Genomic DNA, 26,458 nt, shown 5'->3' on the forward strand with positions numbered 1-26,458 from the left:
CATCTCTTCTACCTCTCCCCCTACATCACCCCATCTCTCATCCCTCTGCTCAGCTCTACTAGCTCTCCCTCTACATCACCCCATCTCTCATCCCTCTGCTCAGCTCTACTAGCTTTCCCCCTACATCACCCCATCTCTCGTGCCTCTCCTCTATCCATTCTACTTTCATTATTCGGGCCATCTCCATCTCTCACTAACAATCCCTTCATTCCTGCCTGTCTTCCTCCTCTGTCCCCAAAATGTCTTGCCTTCTCTCCTTCCCTCTAGCCCTCCATCCCTCCACCACTTTTCTATCCCTCCATTCCCTCCTGCCTCTTCTCCTTCTCCTGGATCATTGTGTTGATAATTCAGGGTCTCCTGACTGTGAGGGTGTAAAAAGAAAAGGTGACAAAGCAGCGCGAGCGAAGACATTCTTTGACCATGCATGTATTCTCCAACCTATGTCAGTATTATGAGCAGTTTTTGTGTGTTTAGTTACTGATATGACAGTCTAATAAAGTTGTGTTTTGAAAGTGGTAATGTGTTACTCTTCATTGAAATTTCTCAATGACTCATACTTGATGTATTACAGTATCTGAACATATATATTTTTTACATTTTAGTCATTTAGCAGACGCTCTTATCCAGAGCGACTTACAGTAGAGTGCATACATTTTATTACATACATTTTATTACATTTTTACATACTGAGACAAGGATATCCCTACCGGCCAAACCCTCCCTAACCCGGACGACGCTATGCCAATTGTGCGTCGCCCCACGGTTGCGGCCGGCTGCGACAGAGCCTGGGCGCGAACCCAGAGACTCTGGTGGCGCAGCTAGCACTGCGATGCAGTGCCCTAGACCACTGCGCCACCCGGGAGGTCGGGTGTTTGAACACAGATGCTTTATTTCTCAACAACACTAGATCAGGGTTTCCCAAACTCGGTCCTGGCCCCCCCTGTGCACACGTTTTGTTTTTTGCCCTAGCAGTACACAGCTGATTCAAATAACCAAAGCTTGATGATGAGTTGGTTATTTAAATCAGCTGTGTAGTCCTTAGGTAAAAAAACAAAACGAGCACCCAGGAAGGGCCCCAGGACCGAGTTTGGGAAACCCTGGACTAGAGGACGGGTTTTGTTGTATCCACCTGTTGTAACTTCCTCCTCCCCGTCTTTGGTGGTGGCTGTCACGCACACCTGTTTAATATATGATGACCCCCACAGACGATTCTATCCTGCTAGGCCCACATGGCATTAAAAAGTAGACGTTTATTCCATGCCATAAAATTTCATTTTACACTGTCTATTCACTCACTGGTAAATGTAAATAGAAATTAGACTTTGATGAAAGATTCTCGATTAAATTGACCTAACTGATTTTGCAGTGTAATCACGTGTGATGTGAACAGATGGGCGATTGGGCAAAACTAATCAAGCGTATGGAACATTGAGCTATGTACGGAAGCCGAATAAGGACCTGCTGGTGGATTTTTGAATCTGACATGACAGCTATTTCTCACACATAGCCAGAGCTACTTATCGAAAGGGGGTTCGGGATTATCTCTTTGCTCTAAAAACAAAGTGAGAGATCAAAACCCTTTGCTACTAAATACATCTGGATTGCATCTGCCATTCTGTAAATGCTCATTGCCACGGTACCGGTAGCTACTGCTAACAAAGCAATTACGGATCTGACAAATCGGTGCGACCAGGTAAAGGCTTTCTTTGGCGGCACTTTCAACATGAAGCTACTAGCTAGCTACCTAACTAACAAGCTAACTAGCCAAATAACCAACGTTAGCCATATAATATGTCATTGAGTTGTCTTTATCGTTTGCACTTGGCTAGCTAACAATGTCTACACTCGTTCATTTGTTAGATGTTTATGTAGCTAGCTAACGAGCTAATGTCACTTGCGGCGAAATGCGAGGCCGTATCGGCCTGCTTGCCCAAACCGGCCAGGGACTCCCTACTTTATTAGATAGCAAAATTGCTAACATGCAATGCGGAATACTTGCGGAGGCAAAGCTAGATTAGGTAACGTTGGCTAGCTACGTATTGAGTTTATAATGGGGACTGATAACTAGTTAGTAGTAAACGTTAGGTAGGTAGCTAAATTACTTTGTCAACGTTAGTTGATGTGATATTTGTTTAGAATGCGTTCTTTGCATTCCGACCCTTGACTGACGCATTCTATTCTTTACTCTGCTTCTGATGTGATGTTGGGCTAGAGACAACTCTGCTTGTGACAGCGACACTAGTAGAAACAAAAAACTATGTAGCCGGTGGAGGCTGTAAGGAAAATGTAGAGAAACATTCGAGTCACTCTTTCTCTGTGTGTGTGTGTAGGATGGAGTGGCAGCCGGATGAACAGGGTTTGCAGCAGGTGCTCCAGCTGCTGAAGGACTCTCAGTCTCCAGACACAGCCACACAGAGAGCTGTGCAGGAAGTATCCTCTCAAACACACAGCAGTGTGTCAGCGTTCGAGAGAGAGAGGCTGTGTGTGTGTGTGTGATTGTTTTCCATACTTCATAATGTGTCTCCTCAGGGTGTGAGTGAAAGATGAGAGTCATGAATGTGTGTGTGATTGTTGGTGATTTGCCATGTTGATTGTTTTGTCAGTGAAGGGGTGTTCCTTAACAGTGTGTAGAAACTGGAACAGCTCAACCAGTTCCCAGACTTCAACAACTATCTCATCTTTGTCCTTACAAGCCTCAAATCAGAGGGTAAGTGTGTGTGTGTAGGATGTATATAAAATGGTTGCGAGCATTAGTCAGTGGTTACTAATCGTTCCCTCTCTCTCCCTCTTTCCTTTCAACCCCCCTGTAGATGAGCCGACCCGTTCTCTAAGTGGTCTCATATTGAAGAACAATGTGAAGGCCCACTACCAGAACTTTCCTCCTCTGGTAGCTGACTTCATCAAGAGGGAATGTCTCAACAACATCGGAGATCCCTCGCCCCTCATCAGAGCAACCATCGGTAAGAGTGTGTGTGTGTGCTGTAAAGTGAGTCAGGATGTGTGGGTGGTTGAGCCTTTGCAGGTACTGGTATCAGTCTGTGTGGGAGTATGCGTTAATCAGCAAGCTGAAGTGTGTGTGTGTATTCAAGTTTCAAGTTTTAATGTCACATACAGTGAAGTCCTTCTTGCAGCTCTAAACCCAACAAAGCAGTAATGGATGTTAAAAATTACAAGGTAGAACAGAAACCCACAATAAATAATGTTGTGTATAAATGTGTATGTGCCTATTAGTTAGTGTGTGTGACCCTCTGCCTCCTGTCTCTCAGGCATCTTGATAACAACCATAGCATCTAAAGGAGAGCTGCAGACATGGCCTGAACTCCTCCCTCAACTCTGTAACCTGCTCAACTCTGAAGACTACAATACCTGCGAGGTCACACACACACACACACACACACACACACACACACGCTCCCATCTAATCTTTTGATTTTTTATGTAGGACTTATGTTTAACTTTCTCTGTGTGTGTGTGTGCAGGGTTCTTTCGGAGCCCTGCAGAAGATCTGTGAGGATTCTTCAGAGCTGTTGGACAGTGATGCTCTCAACAGACCCCTGAACATCATGATCCCCAAGTTCCTACAGTTTTTTAAACACTGCAGCCCAAAGATCAGGTCTCTCTGTCTCAGTCTCAGTCTCAGTCTCTGTCTGTTTCTGTTTGTCTGTCTGTTTCTGTCTGTCTGTTTCTGTTTGTCTGTCTGTTTCTGTTTGTCTGTCTGTTTCTGTTTGTCTGTCTGTTTCTGTTTGTCTGTCTGTTTCTGTTTGTCTGTCTGTTTCTGTTTGTCTGTCTGTTTCTGTTTGTCTGTTTCTGTTTGTCTGTTTCTGTTTGTCTGTTTCTGTCTGTCTGTCTGTCTGTTTCTGTCTGTCTGTCTGTCTCTGTCTGTTCTGTTTGTCTGTCTGTTTCTGTTTGTCTGTCTGTTTCTGTTTGTCTGTCTGTCTGTCTCTTTCTGTCTGTCTGTCTGTCTCTTTCTGTCTGTCTGTCTCTGTTTCTGTTTGTCTGTCTGTCTCTTTCTGTCTGTGTCTGTCTCTCTCTGTTTCTGTCTGTCTGTCTCTCTCTGTTTCTGTCTGTCTGTTTCTGTCTCTCTGTTTCTGTCTGTCTGTCTGTCTCTCAGATCAGGTCTGTGCTCTTTCTTTCTTTCTCTCAGCCCTCGCTCCATGCTCCCTCCCTGACAAGTAGTTGATTTCTTCTTAAGGCAGCTATTGAATGCAACCAACTTAGTTTCCTCTCCCTCCCTCCTCCAGGTCTCATGCCATAGCGTGTGTTAATCAGTTCATCAGCAGTAGAGCCCAGGCTCTGATGGATCACATCGACACCTTCATCGAGGTGAGACAGGGGTTGTGACTAAAATGGCACCCTAGTCCCTATATAGTGCACTACTTTAGACCAGAGCCCTAGTCCCTATATAGTGCACTACTTTAGACCAGAGCCCTAGTCCCTATATAGTGCACTACATTAGACCAGAGCCCTAGTCCCTATATAGTGCACTACTTTAGACCAGAGCCCTAGTCCCTATATAGTGCACTACATTAGACCAGAGCCCTAGTCCCTATATAGTGCACTACATTAGACCAGAGCCCTAGTCCCTATATAGTGCACTACTTTTGACTGTGGTCTGTCTGGGTTGAATCCATCGGACAGACTTGATATACTGTACTGTCACAGTTGAAAATGCTTATTATAAAGAACCCCCCCCTTTCTCCAGAGTCTAAATGTTTATTATTAAAGAACCCCCCCCTCTCTCCAGAGTCTAAATGTTTATTATTAAAGAACCCCCCCCTCTCTCCAGAGTCTAAATGTTTATTATTAAAGAACCCCCCCCTCTCTCCAGAGTCTAAATGTTTATTATTAAAGAACCCCCCCCCCCCTCTCTCCAGAGTCTAAATGTTTATTATTAAAGAACCCCCCCCCCCTCTCCAGAGTCTAAATGTTTATTATTAAAGAACCCCCCCCCCCTCTCCAGAGTCTAAATGTTTATTATTAAAGACCCCCCTCTCTCTCCAGAGTCTAAATGTTTATTATTAAAGACCCCCCCCTCTCTCCAGAGTCTAAATGTTTATTATTAAAGACCCCCCCCTCTCTCCAGAATCTAAATGTTTATTATTAAAGACCCCCCCCCTCTCTCCAGAATCTAAATGTTTATTATTAAAGACCCCCCCCTCTCTCCAGAATCTAAATGTTTATTATTAAAGACCCCCCCCCCCTCTCTCCAGAATCTAAATGTTTATTATTAAAGACCCCCCCCCTCTCTCCAGAGTCTAAATGTTTATTATTAAAGACCCCCCCCCCCCCTCTCTCCAGAGTCTAAATGTTTATTATAACGAACCCCCCCTCTCTCTCTCCAGAGTCTAAATGTTTATTATTAAAGACCCCCCCCCCCCTCTCTCCAGAGTCTAAATGTTTATTATAACGAACCCCCCCTCTCTCTCTCCAGAGTCTAAATGTTTATTATTAAAGACCCCCCCCCCCCCCCTCTCTCCAGAGTCTAAATGTTTATTATAACGAACCCCCCCTCTCTCTCTCCAGAGTCTAAATGTTTATTATTAAAGACCCCCCCCCCTCTCTCCAGAGTCTAAATGTTTATTATAACGAACCCCCCCTCTCTCTCTCCAGAGTCTAAATGTTTATTATTAAAGACCCCCCCCCCCCCTCTCTCCAGAGTCTAAATGTTTATTATAACGAACCCCCCCTCTCTCTCTCCAGAGTCTAAATGTTTATTATTAAAGACCCCCCCCCCCCCTCTCTCCAGAGTCTAAATGTTTATTATAACGAACCCCCCCTCTCTCTCTCCAGAGTCTAAATGTTTATTATTAAAGACCCCCCCCCCCCCTCTCTCCAGAGTCTAAATGTTTATTATAACGAACCCCCCCTCTCTCTCTCCAGAGTCTAAATGTTTATTATAACGAACCCCCCCTCTCTCTCTCCAGAGTCTGTTTGCTCTAGCGGGGGATGAGGACTGTGAGGTGAGGAAGAACGTGTGTAGAGCTCTGGTCATGCTGCTGGAGGTCCGGATAGACCGACTCATACCACACATGCACAGCATCATACAGGTACCACCTACGACCCCTGACCCCATGACCCTGTGACCTCATACCACACATGCACAGCATCATACAGGTACCACCTACGACCCATGACCTTGTGACCTCAATCCACACATGCACAGCATCATACAGGTACCACCTACGACCCCTGACCAAATGACCCTGTGACCTCATACCACACATGCACAGCATCATACAGGTACCACCTACGACCCCTGACCCCATGACCCTGTTACCTCATACCACACATGCACAGCATCATACAGGTACCACCTACGAACTCTGACCTCTAACCCTATGACCTCATACCACACATGCACAGCATCATACAGGTACCACCTACGACCCCTGACCCCATGACCCTGTTACCTCATACCACACATGCACAGCATCATACAGGTACCACCTACGACCCCTGACCTCTAACCCTATGACCTCATACCACACATGCACAGCATCATACAGGTACCACCTACGAACTCTGACCTCTAACCATATGACCTCATACCACACATGCACAGCATCATACAGGTACCACCTACGAACTCTGACCTCTAACCCTATGACCTCATACCACACATGCACAGCATCATACAGGTACCACCTATGAACTCTAACCTCTAACCATATGACCTCATACCACACATGCACAGCATCATACAGGTACCACCTGTGAACTCTGACCTCTAACCCTATGACCTCATACCACACATGCACAGCATCATACAGGTACCACCTACGAACTCTGACCTCTAACCATATGACCTCATACCACACATGCACAGCATCATACAGGTACCACCTATGAACTCTTATCTCTAACCATATGACCTCATACCACACATGCACAGCATCATACAGGTACCACCTGTGAACTCTGACCTCTAACCCTATGACCTCATACCACACATGCACAGCATCATACAGGTACCACCTACGAACTCTAACCTCTAACCCTATGACCTCATACCACACATGCACAGCATCATACAGGTACCACCTACGACCCCATGACCCTGTGACCTCATACCACACATGCACAGCATCATACAGGTACCACCTACGAACTCTAACCTCTAACCCTATGACCTCATACCACACATGCACAGGTACCACCTACGACCCCTGACCCCATGACCCTGTGACCTCATACCACACATGCACAGCATCATACAGGTACCACCTACGACCCATGACCTTGTGACCTCAATCCACACATGCACAGCATCATACAGGTACCACCTACGACCCCTGACCAAATGACCCTGTGACCTCATACCACACATGCACAGCATCATACAGGTACCACCTACGACCCCTGACCCCATGACCCTGTTACCTCATACCACACATGCACAGCATCATACAGGTACCACCTACGAACTCTGACCTCTAACCCTATGACCTCATACCACACATGCACAGCATCATACAGGTACCACCTACGACCCCTGACCCCATGACCCTGTTACCTCATACCACACATGCACAGCATCATACAGGTACCACCTACGACCCCTGACCTCTAACCCTATGACCTCATACCACACATGCACAGCATCATACAGGTACCACCTACGAACTCTGACCTCTAACCATATGACCTCATACCACACATGCACAGCATCATACAGGTACCACCTACGAACTCTGACCTCTAACCCTATGACCTCATACCACACATGCACAGCATCATACAGGTACCACCTATGAACTCTAACCTCTAACCATATGACCTCATACCACACATGCACAGCATCATACAGGTACCACCTGTGAACTCTGACCTCTAACCCTATGACCTCATACCACACATGCACAGCATCATACAGGTACCACCTACGAACTCTGACCTCTAACCATATGACCTCATACCACACATGCACAGCATCATACAGGTACCACCTATGAACTCTTATCTCTAACCATATGACCTCATACCACACATGCACAGCATCATACAGGTACCACCTGTGAACTCTGACCTCTAACCCTATGACCTCATACCACACATGCACAGCATCATACAGGTACCACCTACGAACTCTAACCTCTAACCCTATGACCTCATACCACACATGCACAGCATCATACAGGTACCACCTACGACCCCATGACCCTGTGACCTCATACCACACATGCACAGCATCATACAGGTACCACCTACGAACTCTAACCTCTAACCCTATGACCTCATACCACACATGCACAGCATCATACAGGTACCACCTACGAACTCTAACCTCTAACCATATGACCTCATACCACACATGCACAGCATCATACAGGTACCACCTACGAACTCTAACCTCTAACCCTATGACCTCATACCACACATGCACAGCATCATACAGGTACCACCTACGAACTCTGACCTCTAACCATATGACCTCATACCACACATGCACAGCATCATACAGGTACCACCTACGAACTCTGACCTCTAACCATATGACCTCATACCACACATGCACAGCATCATACAGGTACCACCTACGACCCCATGACCCTGTGACCTCATACCACACATGCACAGCATCATACAGGTACCACCTACGAACTCTGACCTCTAACCATATGACCTCATACCACACATGCACAGCATCATACAGGTACCACCTACGAACTCTAACCTCTAACCCTATGACCTCATACCACACATGTACAGCATCATACAGGTACCACCTACGAACTCTAACCTCTAACCCAATGACCTCATACCACACATGCACAGCATCATACAGGTACCACCTACGAACTCTAACCTCTAACCCAATGACCTCATACCACACATGCACAGCATCATACAGGTACCACCTACGAACTCTAACCTCTAACCCTATGACCTCATACCACACATGCACAGCATCATACAGGTACCACCTACGACCCCATGACCCTGTGACCTCATACCACACATGCACAGCATCATACAGGTACCACCTACGACCCCTGACCCCATGACCCTGTACACTTTTGACCTTTCACATACACTCATTCATCACTCAAATTCCATGCGTTTTTGTAAACCTACACTCAATCTGTTCTGCTATTTCTCTTTCTCTCTTTTATCCTTTTCTTATGGCCCCATACCTCTTTTCCATATTGCCTTCTGTTTCTATAAGAAATCTCTCTCTCCCCAGTACATGCTCCAGCGTACCCAGGACCCAGATGAGAATGTTAGTCTGGAGGCCTGTGAGTTCTGGCTCACCCTGGCTGAACAGCCCGTCTGCAAGGAGGCCCTGTCTGGGCACCTGGTCCAGTAAGTACACACCTGCCCACACACACACGGAGGCAGTGACACACTCGCACTCAAATACACACGCGCACGGACGGATACACATCAGACACACCGATGAAGTGATGGCCAGGGGAGTTTAGTCGGGGTGTAGCTGGATAAAGAGGACTAGTGTGGTTTGGTTGTCACCATCTCTCCTGTCTCTCTCCAGACTCATCCCCATCCTGGTGAACGGGATGAAATACTCTGAGATAGACATCATCCTCCTAAAGGTGAGTTTACAGACACAGTCAGTCTATGTCCCACTCCCAATGCACGACTAGAAAGAACAATGACTTAACGTTCCCCCCATCTTCCCCTCCTCTCTCCCTCTTCCCCCCCCATCTTCCCCTCCTCTCTCCCTCTTCCCCCCCATCTTCCCCTCCTCTCTCCCTCTACCCTCCCCCCCCTCCCTCCCCCAGGGAGATGTAGAGGAGGAGGATGACACCGTACCAGACAGTGAGCAGGACATCAAGCCTCGCTTCCACAAGTCACGCACCGTCACCCTGCAACACGAGGGAGGAGAGGGGGAGGAGGGGGAGGATCACGATGATGACGATGACGACGATGACACGCTCTCCGACTGGAACCTGCGTGAGTGGTTGAGGGATTGCGTGACAGCTCAGCTGACCAATCAGAGCCAGGGAAATGGGATTGGCAGCTAATTTTTAGTGTTTGTCCCGCCAAGAGGGAAGACTTAGAGCCAGTGTTCTCAGTTGATGTTACTGATTACCCATGAAGACACACACCTGGTCTAAATCAGTCACTGTTTAACTAGCGGTGTAGGAAGTGTTTTAACCTCTTTCTCTCTCTCTCTGTTTCTCTTCTCTGTTTCTCTAACAGGGAAGTGTTCGGCGGCAGCGTTAGACGTGTTAGCTAACGTGTTTCGTGATGAGCTCCTCCCCCACCTGCTGCCCCTGCTGAAGGGCCTGTTGTTCCACCCAGACTGGGTCGTCAAGGAGTCGGGAATACTGGTGCTGGGGGCTATCGCTGAGGGTAACCCCTGACCTCCAACCCCTGACCTCCATCCTTTTTTATTTTCTTAATGGAAGTAAAAGCATGTTAGTCACCCCTCCTCTCTCCTCAGGTTGTATGCAGGGCATGGTTCCCTACCTACCAGAGTTGATGCCTCACCTCATCCAGTGTCTCTGTGATAAGAAGGCCCTGGTGCGTTCCATCGCCTGCTGGACTCTGTCCCGCTACGCCCACTGGGTGGTCAGCCAGCCCCCTGACTCCCACCTCAAACCCCTCATGACTGAACTCCTCAAGAGGATCCTGGACGGGAACAAGAGGGTTCAGGAGGCCGCCTGCAGGTGTGGGGGAGGGAGCGGCTGGTGGGGAGGGAGAGGTGGGGGTGTGTGTGGGGAGAGAGTGGTGGGGGAGGGAGGGGGTGTGTGGTGGGGGAGGGAGGGGGTGTGTGGTGGGGGAGGGAGGGGGTGTGAGGTGGGGAGTGGTGTTTTTTTTGAGAGAATAAAGATGTTGAACTGGAATTCAAGGTCTTGATGAGATATGGCAATGAATGAATGTTTCCTGCTCTCTCTCCCCCTCTCCCTCTGCCCCCTCCCCTTTCTCTCCTCCCTCCCTCTCAGTGCGTTTGCTACCTTAGAGGAGGAGGCCTGTACAGAGCTGGTTCCCTATCTGAGCTTCATTCTGGATACTCTGGTCTTCGCCTTTGGAAAATACCAACACAAGAACCTGCTCATACTGTATGACGCTATAGGAACGCTGGCCGACTCTGTAGGACACCACCTCAACCAACCGGTTAGTATGTAGTTAGGCTAGATATACACCCCTTCTAGTTACCCTCAGGTTCCCTTTCGGAGGACGGTAGTTAGTGTTCGGAGGGCGGTAGGTAGTGTTCGGAGGGCGGTAGGTAGTGTTCGGAGGACGGTAGTTAGTGTTCGGAGGGCGGTAGGTAGTGTTCGGAGGGCGGTAGGTAGTGTTCGGAGGGCGGTAGGTAGTGTTCGGAGGACGGTAGTTAGTGTTAGGGGGACGGTAGTTAGTGTTAGGGGGACGGTAGTTAGTGTTAGGGGGACGGTAGTTAGTGTTCGGGGGACGGTAGGTAGTGTTCGGGGGACGGTAGGTAGTGTTCGGGGGACGGTAGGTAGTGTTCGGGGGACGGTAGGTAGTGTTCGGGGGACGGTAGGTAGTGTTCGGGGGACGGTAGGTAGTGTTCGGGGGACGGTAGGTAGTGTTAGGGGGACGGTAGGTAGTGTTAGGGGGACGGTAGGTAGTATTAGGGGGACGGTAGGTAGTGTTAGGGGGACGGTAGGTAGTGTTAGGGGGACGGTAGTTTTCGGCTCATTTGTTTATATTTTTTCTATGACTCTGTTCCTGTTTTTGTTTTTTAAAAGTTTTAACCATCTCCTCTTTTCCTCCCCGTCTCTCTCCTCTCTTTTCCTCCCCGTCTCTCTCTCTCTCTCCTCTCTTTTCCTCCCCGTCTCTCTCTCTCTCTCTCCTCTCTTTTCCTCCCCGTCTCTCTCTCCTCTCCTCTAGGAGTACATAGAGAAGCTGATGCCTCCTCTCATAGCCAAGTGGAATGAGCTGAAGGATGAAGATAAGGACCTGTTTCCTCTGTTAGAGTGTCTGTCCTCTGTCGCTACAGCCCTCCAGAGTGGCTTCCTGCCCTACTGTGAACCAGTCTACCAGCGCTGTGTTACACTGGTGCAGAAAACACTGGCTCAGGCTATGGTGAGACACACACACACACACACACACATGACCAAAAGTATGTGGACACCTACTCGTCGAACATCTCATTCCATAATCACGGGTATTAATATGGAGTTGGTCCCCCCTTTGCTGCTATAACAGACTCCACTCTTCTGGGAAGGCTTTCCACTAGATGTTGGAACATTGCTGCAGGGACTTGCTTCCATTCACCCACGAGCATTAGTGAGATCAGGCTCTGATATTGGACGATTAGGCCTGGCTCACAGTCGGCGTTCCATTCATCCTAAATGTGTTCAATGGGGTTGAGGTCAGGGCTCTGTGCAGACCAGTCAAGTTCTTCTACGCTGAACTTGACAAACCATTTCTGTATGGACCTCGCTTTGTGCACGGAGACATAGTCATACTGAAACAAGAAAGGGTCTTCCCCAAACGTGTTGCCACATAATTAGAAGCACAGAACCATCTAGAATGTCATTGTATGCTGTAGCATTGAGATTTCCCTCCACTGGAACTAAGGGGCCAGATCCATGAAAAACAGCCCCAGACCATTATTCTTCCTCCACCAAACTTTACAGTTATCACTATGCAGCATCCTATGATGGTGCCATTTTGAAAGTCTCTGAGCTCTTCAGTAAGGCCTGCACCTGTCAGCAACGGGTGTGGCTGACATGTCCAAATCCACTAATGTGAAGGGGTGTCCACATACTTTTGTATCTATAGTGTCAAAGACGCACAGTTATCATCAGTGATTTAAAGATTGAGTGGTTTTTGATCTTAACTCTCTCTCCCCCTCTCCTCCCCCCCAGATGTATTAACTCTCTCTCTCTCCCTCTCCTCCCCCCCAGATGTATTAACTCTCTCTCTCCCCCTCTCCTCCCCCCCAGATGTATTAACTCTCTCTCTCCCCCTCTCCTCCCCCCCAGATGTATTAACTCTCTCCCTCTCCTCCCCCCCAGATGTATTAACTCTCCCTCTCACCCCCCCCAGATGTATTAACTCTCTCTCTCTCCCCCTCTCACCCCCCCCAGATGTATTAACTCTCTCTCTCCCCCTCTCCTCCCCTCCTCCCCCCAGATGTATTAACTCTCTCTCTCCCTCTCCTCCCCCCCAGATGTATTAACTCTCTCTCTCTCCCTCTCCTCCCCCCCAGATGTATTAACTCTCTCTCTCCCCCTCTCCTCCCCCCCAGATGTATTAACTCTCTCTCTCTCCCCCTCTCCTCCCCCCCAGATGTATTAACTCTCTCTCTCTCTCCCCCTCTCCTCCCCCCCAGATGTATTAACTCTCTCTCTCTCCCTCTCCTCCCCCCCAGATGTATTAACTCTCTCTCTCCCCCTCTCCCCCCCCCCAGATGTATTAACTCTCTCTCTCTCCCTCTCCTCCCCCCCCAGATGTATTAACTCTCTCTCTCTCCCTCTCCTCCCCCCCAGATGTACAGCCAACAGCCAGACCAGTACGAGGCTCCTGATAAGGACTTTATGATCGTGGCCCTGGACCTCCTCAGTGGTCTGGCTGAGGGCCTGGGGGTCCACGTTGATCAGCTGGTGGCCCGGAGCAACATCATGACACTACTGTTTCAGTGCATGCAGGTACTGTTTTCAGTGTTAACTCTACCTATGTGTGACTGACCGCTTGGTGACCACTAGGCCGTCTCCATTCCTAGTCCATCTCTAAACGTTTCTATAGAAACACAAAGATAAAGCCTTTTATTCCTACTTTTATTGTATCTCACGCTATTGACACTTGTTTCAGCTGCCCTGCGCACCGGGTAGGCCAAGTGTTCCCATTTTCAACCATTTCATGTGTCTGAAGCCTACTCAGCGTGCCCGAAGAGCAAATCAAGTGCACCTATATGCCTACCGCTAGCCAATCGGATTGCTCAGATCACCATGTTTCATAGGAGTAACATGAATTTGTGCGCGTGGCAGAAATAATGCAATGTGACTCGAGTTTCTCCATCAGCTGGAAGACGGTCTCCCTTTTTGGTCAGTCTTAGTGGAGGGGGCGGAATTGTCTCCCTTTTGGGTCATTCTTAGTAGAGGGGGCGGAGCTGTCCCTTTTGGGGGCGGAGCTGTCTCCCTTTTGGGTCTGTCTTAGTGGAGGGGGCAGGCTGAGGGAGGGTCAGTCTTAGTGGCGGGGGTCACTTAAGGTCACTCAGCTGTGCCTCATAAGTAATACAACTGGTGTTTATTACCAGTGGATCATATCCTTCTGAAATGGTCTGAGTAGAACTACAGGGTGACTCAACCACAGCCAGTATGCAGTGATAATGTACTGGGCCTGTAGCCTACTACCCTCATTACTACACAGCTGGTTTTAATTGGTTCTGGGCCTGTAGCCTACTACCCTCATTACTACACAGCTGGTTTTAATTGGTTCTGGGCCTGTAGCCTACTACCCTCATTACTACACAGCTGGTTTTAATTGGTTCTGGGCCTGTAGCCTACTACCCTCATTACTACACAGCTGGTTTTAATTGGTTCTGGGCCTGTAGCCTACTACCCTCATTACTACACAGCTGGTTTTAGTTGGTTCTGGGCCTGTAGCCTACTACCCTCATTACTACACAGCTGGTTTTAGTTGGTTCTGGGCCTGTAGCCTACTACCCTCATTACTACACAGCTGGTTTTAGTTGGTTCTGGGCCTGTAGCCTACTACCCTCATTACTACACAGCTGGTTTTAGTTGGTTCTGGGCCTGTAGCCTACTACCCTCATTACTACACAGCTGGTTTTAGTTGGTTCTGGGCCTGTAGCCTACTACCCTCATTACTACACAGCTGGTTTTAATTGGTTCTGGGCCTGTAGTCTACTACCCTCATTACTACACAGCTGGTTTTAATTGGTTCATGTTGCATAGGCTTATGTTTCAGTCATGTTTAGAATGATACAATAATCTGACTGGGAGATCTCCTGATCTTGACTCAGAGGTTTGGGATCCACTGGTCCATCTAGTGTGTGTGTGTGTGGTAACAGACGCTGGCTGTATTTGATTGTATATAACCATTTTGTGTCATATATATCTATATATAGACCATGTAGTTAACACACACACATTATGTATCTCTATATAGACCATGTAGTTAACACACACACATTATGTATCTCTATATAGACCATGTAGTTAACACACACACATGATGTATCTCTATATAGACCATGTAGTTAACATGTTTTATCTATATATAGACCATGTAGTTAACACACACATGATGTATCTCTATAGACCATGTAGTTAACATGTTATATCTATATATAGACCATGTAGTTAACACACACATGTTATATCTCTATATAGACCATGTAGTTAACATGTTATATCTATATATAGACCATGTAGTTAACATGTTATATCTATATATAGACCATGTAGTTAACACACACATGATGTATCTCTATAGACCATGTAGTTAACATGTTATATCTATATATAGACCATGTAGTTAACACACACATGATGTATCTCTATAGACCATGTAGTTAACATGTTATATCTATATATAGACCATGTAGTTAACACACACATGTTATATCTCTATATAGACCATGTAGTTAACACACACATGTTGTATCTCCAGGACACCATGCCAGAGGTGAGGCAGAGCTCCTTTGCCCTGCTGGGTGATCTGACCAAGGCCTGCTTCCCTCATGTTAAACCCTGCATCGGTAACCACCTATACGATCTCTTCACCTCTCTCTCTCTCTCTTCTCCTACTAACTGTGTAACTACCAGTCTATCATACTCCTTATGTTATCTACCGTCCTCCCTTTCTCTTCCCCTTGGCTTTCTCTCAATGTGTCTCTGTGTGTGTCCCCAGCTGAGTTCATGCCTATCCTAGGGACCAACCTGAACCCAGAGTTCATCTCTGTGTGTAACAACGCTACCTGGGCCATTGGAGAGATATGCATGCAGATGGGTGAGTCTTTCTGCGTGTAGGTTTGTACACAGAGATAATATGTACATGTGAGAGATGATTTATAATTACTTAGAATAATCATCCGTTTAAAAAAATGTTGTTCTTTAATACACAAAGCAATTGTCAGTTTCTATGCTGCTAGCATGAGTTATCTTAATGATATATTTCTCTGCTTTGGTTCGCTCTGTATCTCCCCCCATCTGTCTCCATCTCTGTCTCCATCTCTGTCCCCCCCCCCCCCCCATCTGTCTTCATCTCTGTCTCCCACCCATCTGTCTCCATCTGTCTCCCACCCATCTGTCTCCATCTCTGTCTCCCACCCATCTGTCTCCATCTCTGTCTCCCACCCATCTGTCTCCATCTCTGTCTCCCACCCATCTGTCTCCATCTCTGTCTCCCACCCATCTGTCTCCATCTCTGTCTCCCACCCATCTGTCTCCATCTCTGTCTCCCACCCATCTGTCTCCATCTCTGTCTCCCACCCATCTGTCTCCATCTCTGTCTCCCCCCCATCTGTCTCCATCTCTGTCTCCATCTCTGTCTCCTCCCCTGTCTCCATCTCTGTCTCCATCTCTGTCTCCTCCCCATCTCTGTCTCCCCCCCATCTCTGTCTCCCCCCCATCTCTGTCTCCCCCCCATCTCTGTCTCCCCCCCATCTGTCTCCATCTCTGTCTCCATCTCTGTCTCCTCCCCTGTCTCCATCTCTGTCTCCTCCCCATCTCTGTCTCCTCCCCATCTCTGTCCCCCCCCCATCTCTGTCTCCCCCCCATCTCTCTCTCCCCCCCATCTGTCTCCATCTATGTCTCCATCTCTCTCTCCCCCCCATCTGTCTCCATCTATGTCTCCATCTCTCTCTCCCCCCCATCTGTCTCCATCTCTGTCTCCCCCCCCATCTGTCTCCATCTCTGTCTCCCCCCCCATCTGTCTCCATCTCTGTCTCCCCCCCCATCTGTCTCCATCTCTGTCTCCCCCCCCATCTGTCTCCATCTCTGTCTCCCCCCCCATCTGTCTCCATCTCTGTCTCCCCCCCCCATCTGTCTCCATCTCTGTCTCCCCCCCCCATCTGTCTCCATCTCTGTCTCCCCCCCCCATCTGTCTCCATCTCTGTCTCCCCCCCCCATCTGTCTCCATCTCTGTCTCCCCCCCCCATCTGTCTCCATCTCTGTCTCCCCCCCCCATCTGTCTCCATCTCTGTCTCCCCCCCCCATCTGTCTCCATCTCTGTCTCCCCCCCCCATCTGTCTCCATCTCTGTCTCCCCCCCCCATCTGTCTCCATCTCTGTCTCCCCCCCCCATCTGTCTCCATCTCTGTCTTCCCCCCATCTGTCTCCATCTCTGTCTCCATCTCTGTCTCCCTCCCCATCTCTGTCTCCATCTCTGTCTCCATCTCTGTCTCCCCCCCCCATCTGTCTCCATCTGTCTCCCCATCTGTCTCTGTCTCTGTCTCCATCTGTCTGTAGGTGTAGAGATGCAGCCCTATGTGTCTCTGGTCCTGAACCAGCTGGTAGAGATCATCAACAGACCCAACACACCCAAGACCCTGCTGGAGAACACAGGTACACACACATACTGAACACCGGTACACACACATACTGAACACACACATACTGAACACCGGTACACACACATACTGAACACACACATACTGAACACCGGTACACACACATACTGAACACACACATACTGAACACCGGTACACACACATACTGAACACACACATACTGAACACCGGTACACACACATACTGAACACACACATACTGAACACCGGTACACACACATACTGAACACACACATACTGAACACCGGTACACACACATACTGAACACACACATACTGAACACCGGTACACACACATACTGAACACACACATACTGAACACCGGTACACACACATACTGAACACACACATACTGAACACCGGTACACACACACACTGAACACCGGTACACACACACACTGAACACCGGTACACACACACACTGAACACACACATACTGAACACCGGTACACACACATACTGAACACACACATACTGAACACACACATACTGAACACACACATACTGAACACCGGTACACACACATACTGAACACACACATACTGAACACCGGTACACACACATACTGAACACACACACATACTGAACACACACATACTGAACACCGGTACACACACATACTGAACGCGCACAGATACTGAACGCGCACACATACTGAACACACGCGCAATCATTGAGTTTGTTTGACATTGTAGCCGATGCATTTTGGGTAAACTGTGACTGACTGACTCATCTACAAATAATAATGAGCAGTTATTTATGATACAAAGTGATTTGTACATCAGTGACGTCAAACCAGCTCTTCATTGTTAGTTGGGTGTTTGTACACATGAGTGAGGTTCCTCCCATTTTCTTCCAGCCATTACGATTGGTCGCCTGGGCTACGTGTGTCCTCAGGAGGTGGCTCCGATGCTCCAGCAGTTCATCAGACCGTGGTGAGTCTGTCACACATTTGACGAGACGTCTAGTCCTTCACGTCACTGATAATTATCAACATGTTTAGATTGCCTGGTATGTGACGCAGTGGTGTGTGTGTGTGTGTGTGTGACAGGTGTACGTCCCTACGGAACATCCGTGACAACGAGGAGAAAGACTCCGCCTTCAGAGGGATCTGCATGATGATTGGTGTAAACCCTGGGGGAGTGGTCCAGGTAAGAGGGAGGGACCTGCATGATGATTGGTGTAAACCCTGGGGGAGTGGTCTGTACCCTAGTTGAGCCTGTACCTGTCCTCTCCTAGTTGGGCCGGTACCTCTCCTCTCCTAGTTGGGCCTAGTCTACCTCTCCTCTCCTAGTTGGGCCTAGTCTACCTCTCCTCTCCTAGTTGGGCCTAGTCTACCTCTCCTCTCCTAGTTGGGCCTAGTCTACCTCTCCTCTCCTAGTTGGGCCTAGTCTACCTCTCCTCTCCTAGTTGGGCCTATACCTCTCCTCTCCTAGTTGGGCCGGTACCTGTCCTCTCCTAGTTGGGCCGGTACCTGTCCTCTCCTAGTTGGGCCGGTACCTGTCCTCTCATAGTTGGGCCGGTACCTGTCCTCTCATAGTTGGGCCGGTACCTGTCCTCTCCTAGTTGGGCCGGTACCTGTCCTCTCCTAGTTGGGCCGGTGTGGGCGCTCAACCGACGTTAGGTTAGGTTACTATGGTGAGCGAGCGTTGTTCTTTCACATTTCCAATAAGTACTGATTAGCCATTTATTTGTCTCTGCCTGCAAATCGTCCTCCTAAAAGCCAGGCTATATCCTACAGGACTATGCAGAACTAGGCTATATCCTACAGGACTAGGCTATATCCTACAGGACTATGCAGAACTAGGCTATATCCTACAGGACTAGGCTATATCCTACAGGACTATGCAGAACTAGGCTATATCCTACAGGACTACGCAGAACTAGGCTATATCCTACAGGACTACGCAGAACTAGGCTATATCCTACAGGACTAGGCTATATCCTACAGGACTAGGCTATATCCTACAGGACTAGGCTATATCCTACAGGACTAGGCTATATCCTACAGGACTAGGCTATATCCTACAGGACTAGGCTATATCCTACAGGACTAGGCTATATCCTACAGGACTACACAGAACTAGGCTATATCCTACAGAACTAGGCTATATCCTACAGAACTAGGCTATATCCTACAGGACTACACAGAACTAGGCTATATCCTACAGGACTACGCAGAACTAGGCTATATCCTACAGGACTAGGCTATATCCTACAGGACTAGGCTATATCCTACAGGACTAGGCTATATCCTACAGGACTAGGCTATATCCTACAGGACTAGGCTATATCCTACAGGACTAGGCTATATCCTACAGGACTAGGCTATATCCTACAGGACTAGGCTATATCCTACAGGACTAGGCAGAACTAGGCTATATCCTACAGGACTAGGCAGAACTAGGCTATATCCTACAGGACTAGGCTATATCCTATAGGACTAGGCTATATCCTACAGAACTACTTAGAACTAGGCTATATCCTACAGGACTAGGCTATATCCTACAGAACTACTTAGAACTAGGCTATATCCTACAGGACTAGGCTATATCCTACAGGACTAGGCTATATCCTACAGGACTACACAGAACTAGGCTATATCCTACAGGACTACGCAGAACTAGGCTATATCCTACAGGACTACACAGAACTAGGCTATATCCTATAGGACTAGGCTATATCCTACAGGACTATGCAGAACTAGGCTATATCCTACAGGACTACACAGGACTAGGCTATATCCTACAGGACTAGGCTATATCCTACAGGACTATGCTATATCCTACAGGACTAGGCTATATCCTACAGGACTATGCAGAACTAGGCTATATCCTACAGGACTATGCAGAACTAGGCTATATCCTATAGGACTACGCAGAACTAGGCTATATCGTATAGGACTAGGCTATATCGTATAGGACTAGGCTATATCCTATAGGACTAGGCTATATCCTACAGGACTAGGCTATATCCTACAGGACTACGCAGAACTAGGCTATATCCTATAGGACTACGCAGAACTAGGCTATATCCTATAGGACTACGCAGAACTAGGCTATATCCTATAGGACTACGCAGAACTAGGCTATATCCTATAGGACTAGGCAGGACTAGGCTATATCCTACAGGACTAGGCAGAACTAGGCTATATCCTACAGGACTAGGCAGAACTAGGCTATATCCTACAGGACTACGCAGAACTAGGCTATATCCTACAGGACTAGGCTATATCCTATAGGACTACGCAGAACTAGGCTATATCCTACAGGACTACGCAGAACTAGGCTATATCCTACAGGACTACGCAGAACTAGGCTATATCCTACAGGACTACGCAGAACTAGGCTATATCCTACAGGACTATGCAGAACTAGGCTATATCCTATAGGACTAGGCAGAACTAGGCTATATCCTACAGGACTACGCAGAACTAGGCTATATCCTACAGGACTAGGCAGAACTAGGCTATATCCTACAGGACTAGGCAGAACTAGGCTATATCCTACAGGACTACGCAGAACTAGGCTATATCCTACAGGACTAGGCAGAATTAGGCTATATCCTACAGGACTAGGCTATATCCTACAGGACTAGGCTATATCCTACAGGACTACGCAGAACTAGGCTATATCCTACAGGACTACGCAGAACTAGGCTATATCCTACAGGACTACGCAGAACTAGGCTATATCCTATAGGACTACACAGAACTAGGCTATATCCTACAGGACTAGGCTATATCCTACAGGACTATGCAGAACTAGGCTATATCCTACAGGACTACGCAGAACTAGGCTATATCCTACAGGACTAGGCAGAACTAGGCTATATCCTACAGGACTAGGCAGAACTAGGCTATATCCTACAGGACTATGCAGAACTAGGCTATATCCTACAGGACTATGCAGAACTAGGCTATATCATACAGGACTAGGCAGAACTAGGCTATATCCTACAGGACTACACAGAACTAGGCTATATCCTACAGGACTAGGCTATATCCTACAGAACTATGCAGAACTAGGCTATATCCTACAGGACTATGCAGAACTAGGCTATATCCTACAGGACTACGCAGAACTAGGCTATATCCTACAGGACTAGGCTATATCCTACAGGACTATGCAGAACTAGGCTATATCCTACAGGACTACGCAGAACTAGGCTATATCCTACAGGACTAGGCTATATCCTACAGGACTACGCAGAACTAGGCTATATCCTATAGGACTACGCAGAACTAGGCTATATCCTACAGGACTACGCAGAACTAGGCTATATCCTACAGGACTACGCAGAACTAGGCTATATCCTACAGGACTACGCAGAACTAGGCTATATCCTACAGGACTATGCAGAACTAGGCTATATCCTACAGGACTATGCAGAACTAGGCTATATCCTACAGGACTATGCAGAACTAGGCTATATCCTACAGGACTATGCAGAACTAGGCTATATCCTACAGGACTACGCAGAACTAGGCTATATCCTATAGGACTAGGCAGAACTAGGCTATATCCTACAGGACTACGCAGAACTAGGCTATATCCTACAGGACTAGGCAGAACTAGGCTATATCCTACAGGACTAGGCAGAACTAGGCTATATCCTACAGGACTAGGCAGAACTAGGCTATATCCTACAGGACTACGCAGAACTAGGCTATATCCTACAGGACTAGGCAGAACTAGGCTATATCCTACAGGACTAGGCTATATCCTACAGGACTAGGCTATATCCTACAGGACTATGCAGAACTAGGCTATATCCTACAGGACTATGCAGAACTAGGCTATATCCTACAGGACTACGCAGAACTAGGCTATATCCTACAGGACTATGCAGAACTAGGCTATATCCTATAGGACTACACAGAACTAGGCTATATCCTACAGGACTAGGCTATATCCTACAGGACTACGCAGAACTAGGCTATATCCTACAGGACTATGCAGAACTAGGCTATATCCTACAGGACTAGGCTATATCCTACAGGACTACGCAGAACTAGGCTATATCCTACAGGACTACGCAGAACTAGGCTATATCCTACAGGACTACGCAGAACTAGGCTATATCCTACAGGACTATGCAGAACTAGGCTATATCCTACAGGACTATGCAGAACTAGGCTATATCCTACAGGACTATGCAGAACTAGGCTATATCCTACAGGACTATGCATAACTAGGCAATATCCTACAGGACTACGCAGAACTAGGCTATATCCTATAGGACTAGGCAGAACTAGGCTATATCCTACAGGACTACGCAGAACTAGGCTATATCCTACAGGACTAGGCAGAACTAGGCTATATCCTACAGGACTAGGCAGAACTAGGCTATATCCTACAGGACTAGGCTATATCCTACAGGACTAGGCTATATCCTACAGGACTATGCAGAACTAGGCTATATCCTACAGGACTATGCAGAACTAGGCTATATCCTACAGGACTATGCAGAACTAGGCTATATCCTACAGGACTATGCAGAACTAGGCTATATCCTATAGGACTACACAGAACTAGGCTATATCCTACAGGACTAGGCTATATCCTACAGGACTATGCAGAACTAGGCTATATCCTACAGGACTATGCAGAACTAGGCTATATCCTACAGGACTACGCAGAACTAGGCTATATCCTGCAGGACTAGGCTATATCCTACAGGACTATGCAGAACTAGGCTATATCCTACAGGACTATGCAGAACTAGGCTATATCCTACAGGACTAGGCAGAACTAGGCTATATCCTACAGGACTACACAGAACTAGGCTATATCCTACAGGACTAGGCTATATCCTACAGGACTATGCAGAACTAGGCTATATCCTACAGGACTATGCAGAACTAGGCTATATCCTACAGGACTACGCAGAACTAGGCTATATCCTACAGGACTAGGCTATATCCTACAGGACTAGGCTACATCCTACAGGACTATGCAGAACTAGGCTATATCCTACAGGACTATGCTATATCCTACAGGACTAGGCTACATCCTACAGGACTATGCAGAACTAGGCTATATCCTACAGGACTATGCAGAACTAGGCTATATCCTACAGGACTACGCAGAACTAGGCTATATCCTACAGGACTAGGCTATATCCTACAGAACTAGGCTATATCCTACAGGACTACGCAGAACTAGGCTATATCCTACAGGACTATGCAGAACTAGGCTATATCCTACAGGACTAGGCTATATCCTACAGAACTAGGCTATATCCTATAGGACTACGCAGAACTAGGCTATATCCTACAGGACTACGCAGAACTAGGCTATATCCTACAGGACTATGCAGAACTAGGCAATATCCTACAGGACTATGCAGAACTAGGCTATATCCTACAGGACTATGCAGAACTAGGCTATATCCTACAGGACTATGCAGAACTAGGCTATATCCTACAGGACTATGCAGAACTAGGCTATATCCTACAGGACTATGCAGAACTAGGCTATATCCTACAGGACTATGCAGAACTAGGCAATATCCTACAGGACTATGCAGAACTAGGCAATATCCTACAGGACTATGCAGAACTAGGCTATATCCTACAGGACTATGCAGAACTAGGCTATATCCTACAGGACTATGCAGAACTAGGCTATATCCTACAGGACTAGGCAGAACTAGGCTATATCCTACAGGACTACGCAGAACTAGGCTATATCCTACAGGACTAGGCAGAACTAGGCTATATCCTACAGGACTAGGCTATATCCTACAGGACTAGGCTATATCCTACAGGACTATGCAGAACTAGGCTATATCCTACAGGACTATGCAGAACTAGGCTATATCCTACAGGACTATGCAGAACTAGGCTATATCCTATAGGACTACACAGAACTAGGCTATATCCTACAGGACTAGGCTATATCCTACAGGACTACGCAGAACTAGGCTATATCCTACAGGACTATGCAGAACTAGGCTATATCCTACAGGACTAGGCTATATCCTACAGGACTACGCAGAACTAGGCTATATCCTACAGGACTACGCAGAACTAGGCTATATCCTACAGGACTAGGCAGAACTAGGCAATATCCTACAGGACTATGCAGAACTAGGCAATATCCTACAGGACTATGCAGAACTAGGCTATATCCTACAGGACTATGCAGAACTAGGCTATATCCTACAGGACTAGGTAGAACTAGGCTATATCCTACAGGACTACACAGAACTAGGCTATATCCTACAGGACTAGGCTATATCCTACAGAACTATGCAGAACTAGGCTATATCCTACAGGACTATGCAGAACTAGGCTATATCCTACAGGACTACGCAGAACTAGGCTATATCCTACAGGACTAGGCTATATCCTACAGAACTAGGCTACATCCTACAGGACTATGCAGAACTAGGCTATAACCTACAGGACTACGCAGAACTAGGCTATATCCTACAGGACTAGGCTATATCCTACAGGACTAGGCTATATCCTATAGAACTACGCAGAACGTAGCACGTGTTGCTGTCATCATTTTGTTTTTATTTAACCTTTATTTAACCTTTATTTAACTCGGCAAGTCGGTTAAGAACAAATTCTCATTTTCTATGACGACCCACCTGTTCTCGCTGCTTCCAGTTCAGTGTCTTACCTGTGAGATCAGATGTGTGTGTGGTGTCAGTTAGAGGAGGTTATAGCCTGTTAATGTGGGAGGAGAAGCACGGGGCAGTTCTCTAAGGAAATGTACGTCCTACATAGGATTTAGGCTATAGTTTACTACAGTAAACTGTTTACACAGTCCTTCTGTAGGGTGAAGTAACATCACAGAATGTGTCTCTCTGCAGGACTTCATCTTCTTCTGTGATGCCGTGGCGTCCTGGGTCAGCCCTAAGGAGGACCTGAGAGACATGTTCTACAAGGTGTGTGGAGGACCCAACTCTCTCTGTCCCAAGTGGCACCTTGTTCCCTTCATCTGCACTACTGTCGTGTACTATGGAAGGGAAGAGGCTGCCATTTAGGACGTGTCCTGGGAAAAGCTTTGCTTGGCCCAGATCCTTACTAATATCTGTGTGTGTGTGGGGACTGTATGATAGTGGGATGTTAACCATAATAGCAGATCATTATTTCAGACATATTGTTTCTGTTGTCATTTCTTTGTTGAGTAATCAAGGTATTTTCTCCTCTGTCTTCCCCTTTCTCTCTCTCCTCTTTCTTGCCCCCGCCCCAGATCCTCCATGGTTTTAAGGACCAGGTAGGAGAGGAGAACTGGCAGCAGTTCTCAGAACAGTTTCCCCCCCAGCTGAAGGAGAGACTGTCTGCCTGCTACGGCGTGTAGAAACCCCCCCCTAACCTAACGGCAGGTACACACTCACTTTAAATATGACCGTTCCAATGTTATTTCTGTCACACTTCTTTTAGATGGCACTCCCTGGTTGTGATCCTCATCCAGAAATCTCTCTCCCCCTCCTTCCCTCTCTCCCCCCCTCCTTCCCTCTCTCTCCCCCTCCTTCCCTCTCTCTCCCCCTCCTTCCCTCTCTCTCCCCCTCCTTCCCTCTCTCTCCCCCTCCTTCCCTCTCTCTCCCCCTCCTTCCCTCTCTCTCCCCCTCCTTCCCTCTCTCACCCCCTCCTTCCCTCTCCTCTCCTCTCCCTCTCCTTCCCTCTCCCTCTCCTTCCCTCTCCCCCTCCTTCCCTCTCCCTCTCCTTCCCTCTCCCCCTCCTTCCCTCTCCCCCTCCTTCCCTCTCTCCCCCTCCTTTCCTCTCTCTCCCCCTCCTTTCCTCTCTCTCCCCCTCCTTTCCTCTCTCTCCCCCTCCTTTCCTCTCTCTCCCCCTCTTCCCCTCCTTCCCTCTCTCCCTCCCTCTCCAGGTGAGCCAGTAGTAGAGGAGGAAGGTGAAAAGGAATCTCATCCATCTGTGTTAATGCCCTGAACTGATCTGGGGGGAGGGGGAGAGGGACCCATCACGCCATTGGCCGCTCCCCCTGACGGACGGCCCCCACGCCCTATGTATTTCTC

At 47.7% G+C, this 26,458-nt stretch overlaps 1 protein-coding gene across 2 annotated transcripts; it reads left to right on the forward strand.

The window, feature by feature from the left end:
• The first annotated feature begins 1,472 nt into the window (after positions 1-1,472).
• LOC120027968 (transportin-2) lies at positions 1,473-26,458 on the forward strand. 2 transcript variants are annotated; one of them, XM_038973068.1, is made up of 24 exons: positions 1,473-1,693; positions 2,331-2,430; positions 2,632-2,707; positions 2,811-2,960; positions 3,267-3,373; positions 3,480-3,613; positions 4,242-4,323; positions 5,925-6,047; positions 9,167-9,303; positions 9,491-9,551; positions 9,741-9,912; positions 10,162-10,314; positions 10,406-10,631; positions 10,908-11,079; positions 11,815-12,009; positions 13,422-13,580; positions 15,568-15,655; positions 15,808-15,906; positions 17,366-17,461; positions 18,324-18,399; positions 18,516-18,615; positions 25,292-25,366; positions 25,675-25,807; positions 26,311-26,458. In XM_038973068.1, exons 2-23 carry the CDS (start codon positions 2,332-2,334, stop codon positions 25,780-25,782), a joined length of 2,688 nt encoding a protein of 895 aa, XP_038828996.1. In that variant the 5' UTR covers positions 1,473-1,693; position 2,331; the 3' UTR covers positions 25,783-25,807; positions 26,311-26,458. The 2 variants fall into 2 exon arrangements, with proteins under 2 accessions (XP_038828996.1, XP_038829003.1); XM_038973075.1 differs by having other exon boundaries at positions 9,185-9,303.

This window comes from Salvelinus namaycush, chromosome 2, assembly GCF_016432855.1.
Source record: "Salvelinus namaycush isolate Seneca chromosome 2, SaNama_1.0, whole genome shotgun sequence".
Taxonomy (NCBI): domain Eukaryota; kingdom Metazoa; phylum Chordata; class Actinopteri; order Salmoniformes; family Salmonidae; genus Salvelinus; species Salvelinus namaycush.

Coding starts and splice junctions, on each gene's coding strand:
- LOC120027968 (XM_038973068.1), top strand. CDS start 2,332: ATGGAGTGGCAGCCGGATGAACAGGGTTTGCAGCAGGTGCTCCAGCTG. Junction 9,304..9,490: donor CTGTCTGGGCACCTGGTCCA/GTAAGTACACAC, acceptor GTCTCTCTCCAG/ACTCATCCCCATCCTGGTGA. Junction 18,400..18,515: donor CAGCAGTTCATCAGACCGTG/GTGAGTCTGTCA, acceptor TGTGTGTGACAG/GTGTACGTCCCTACGGAACA.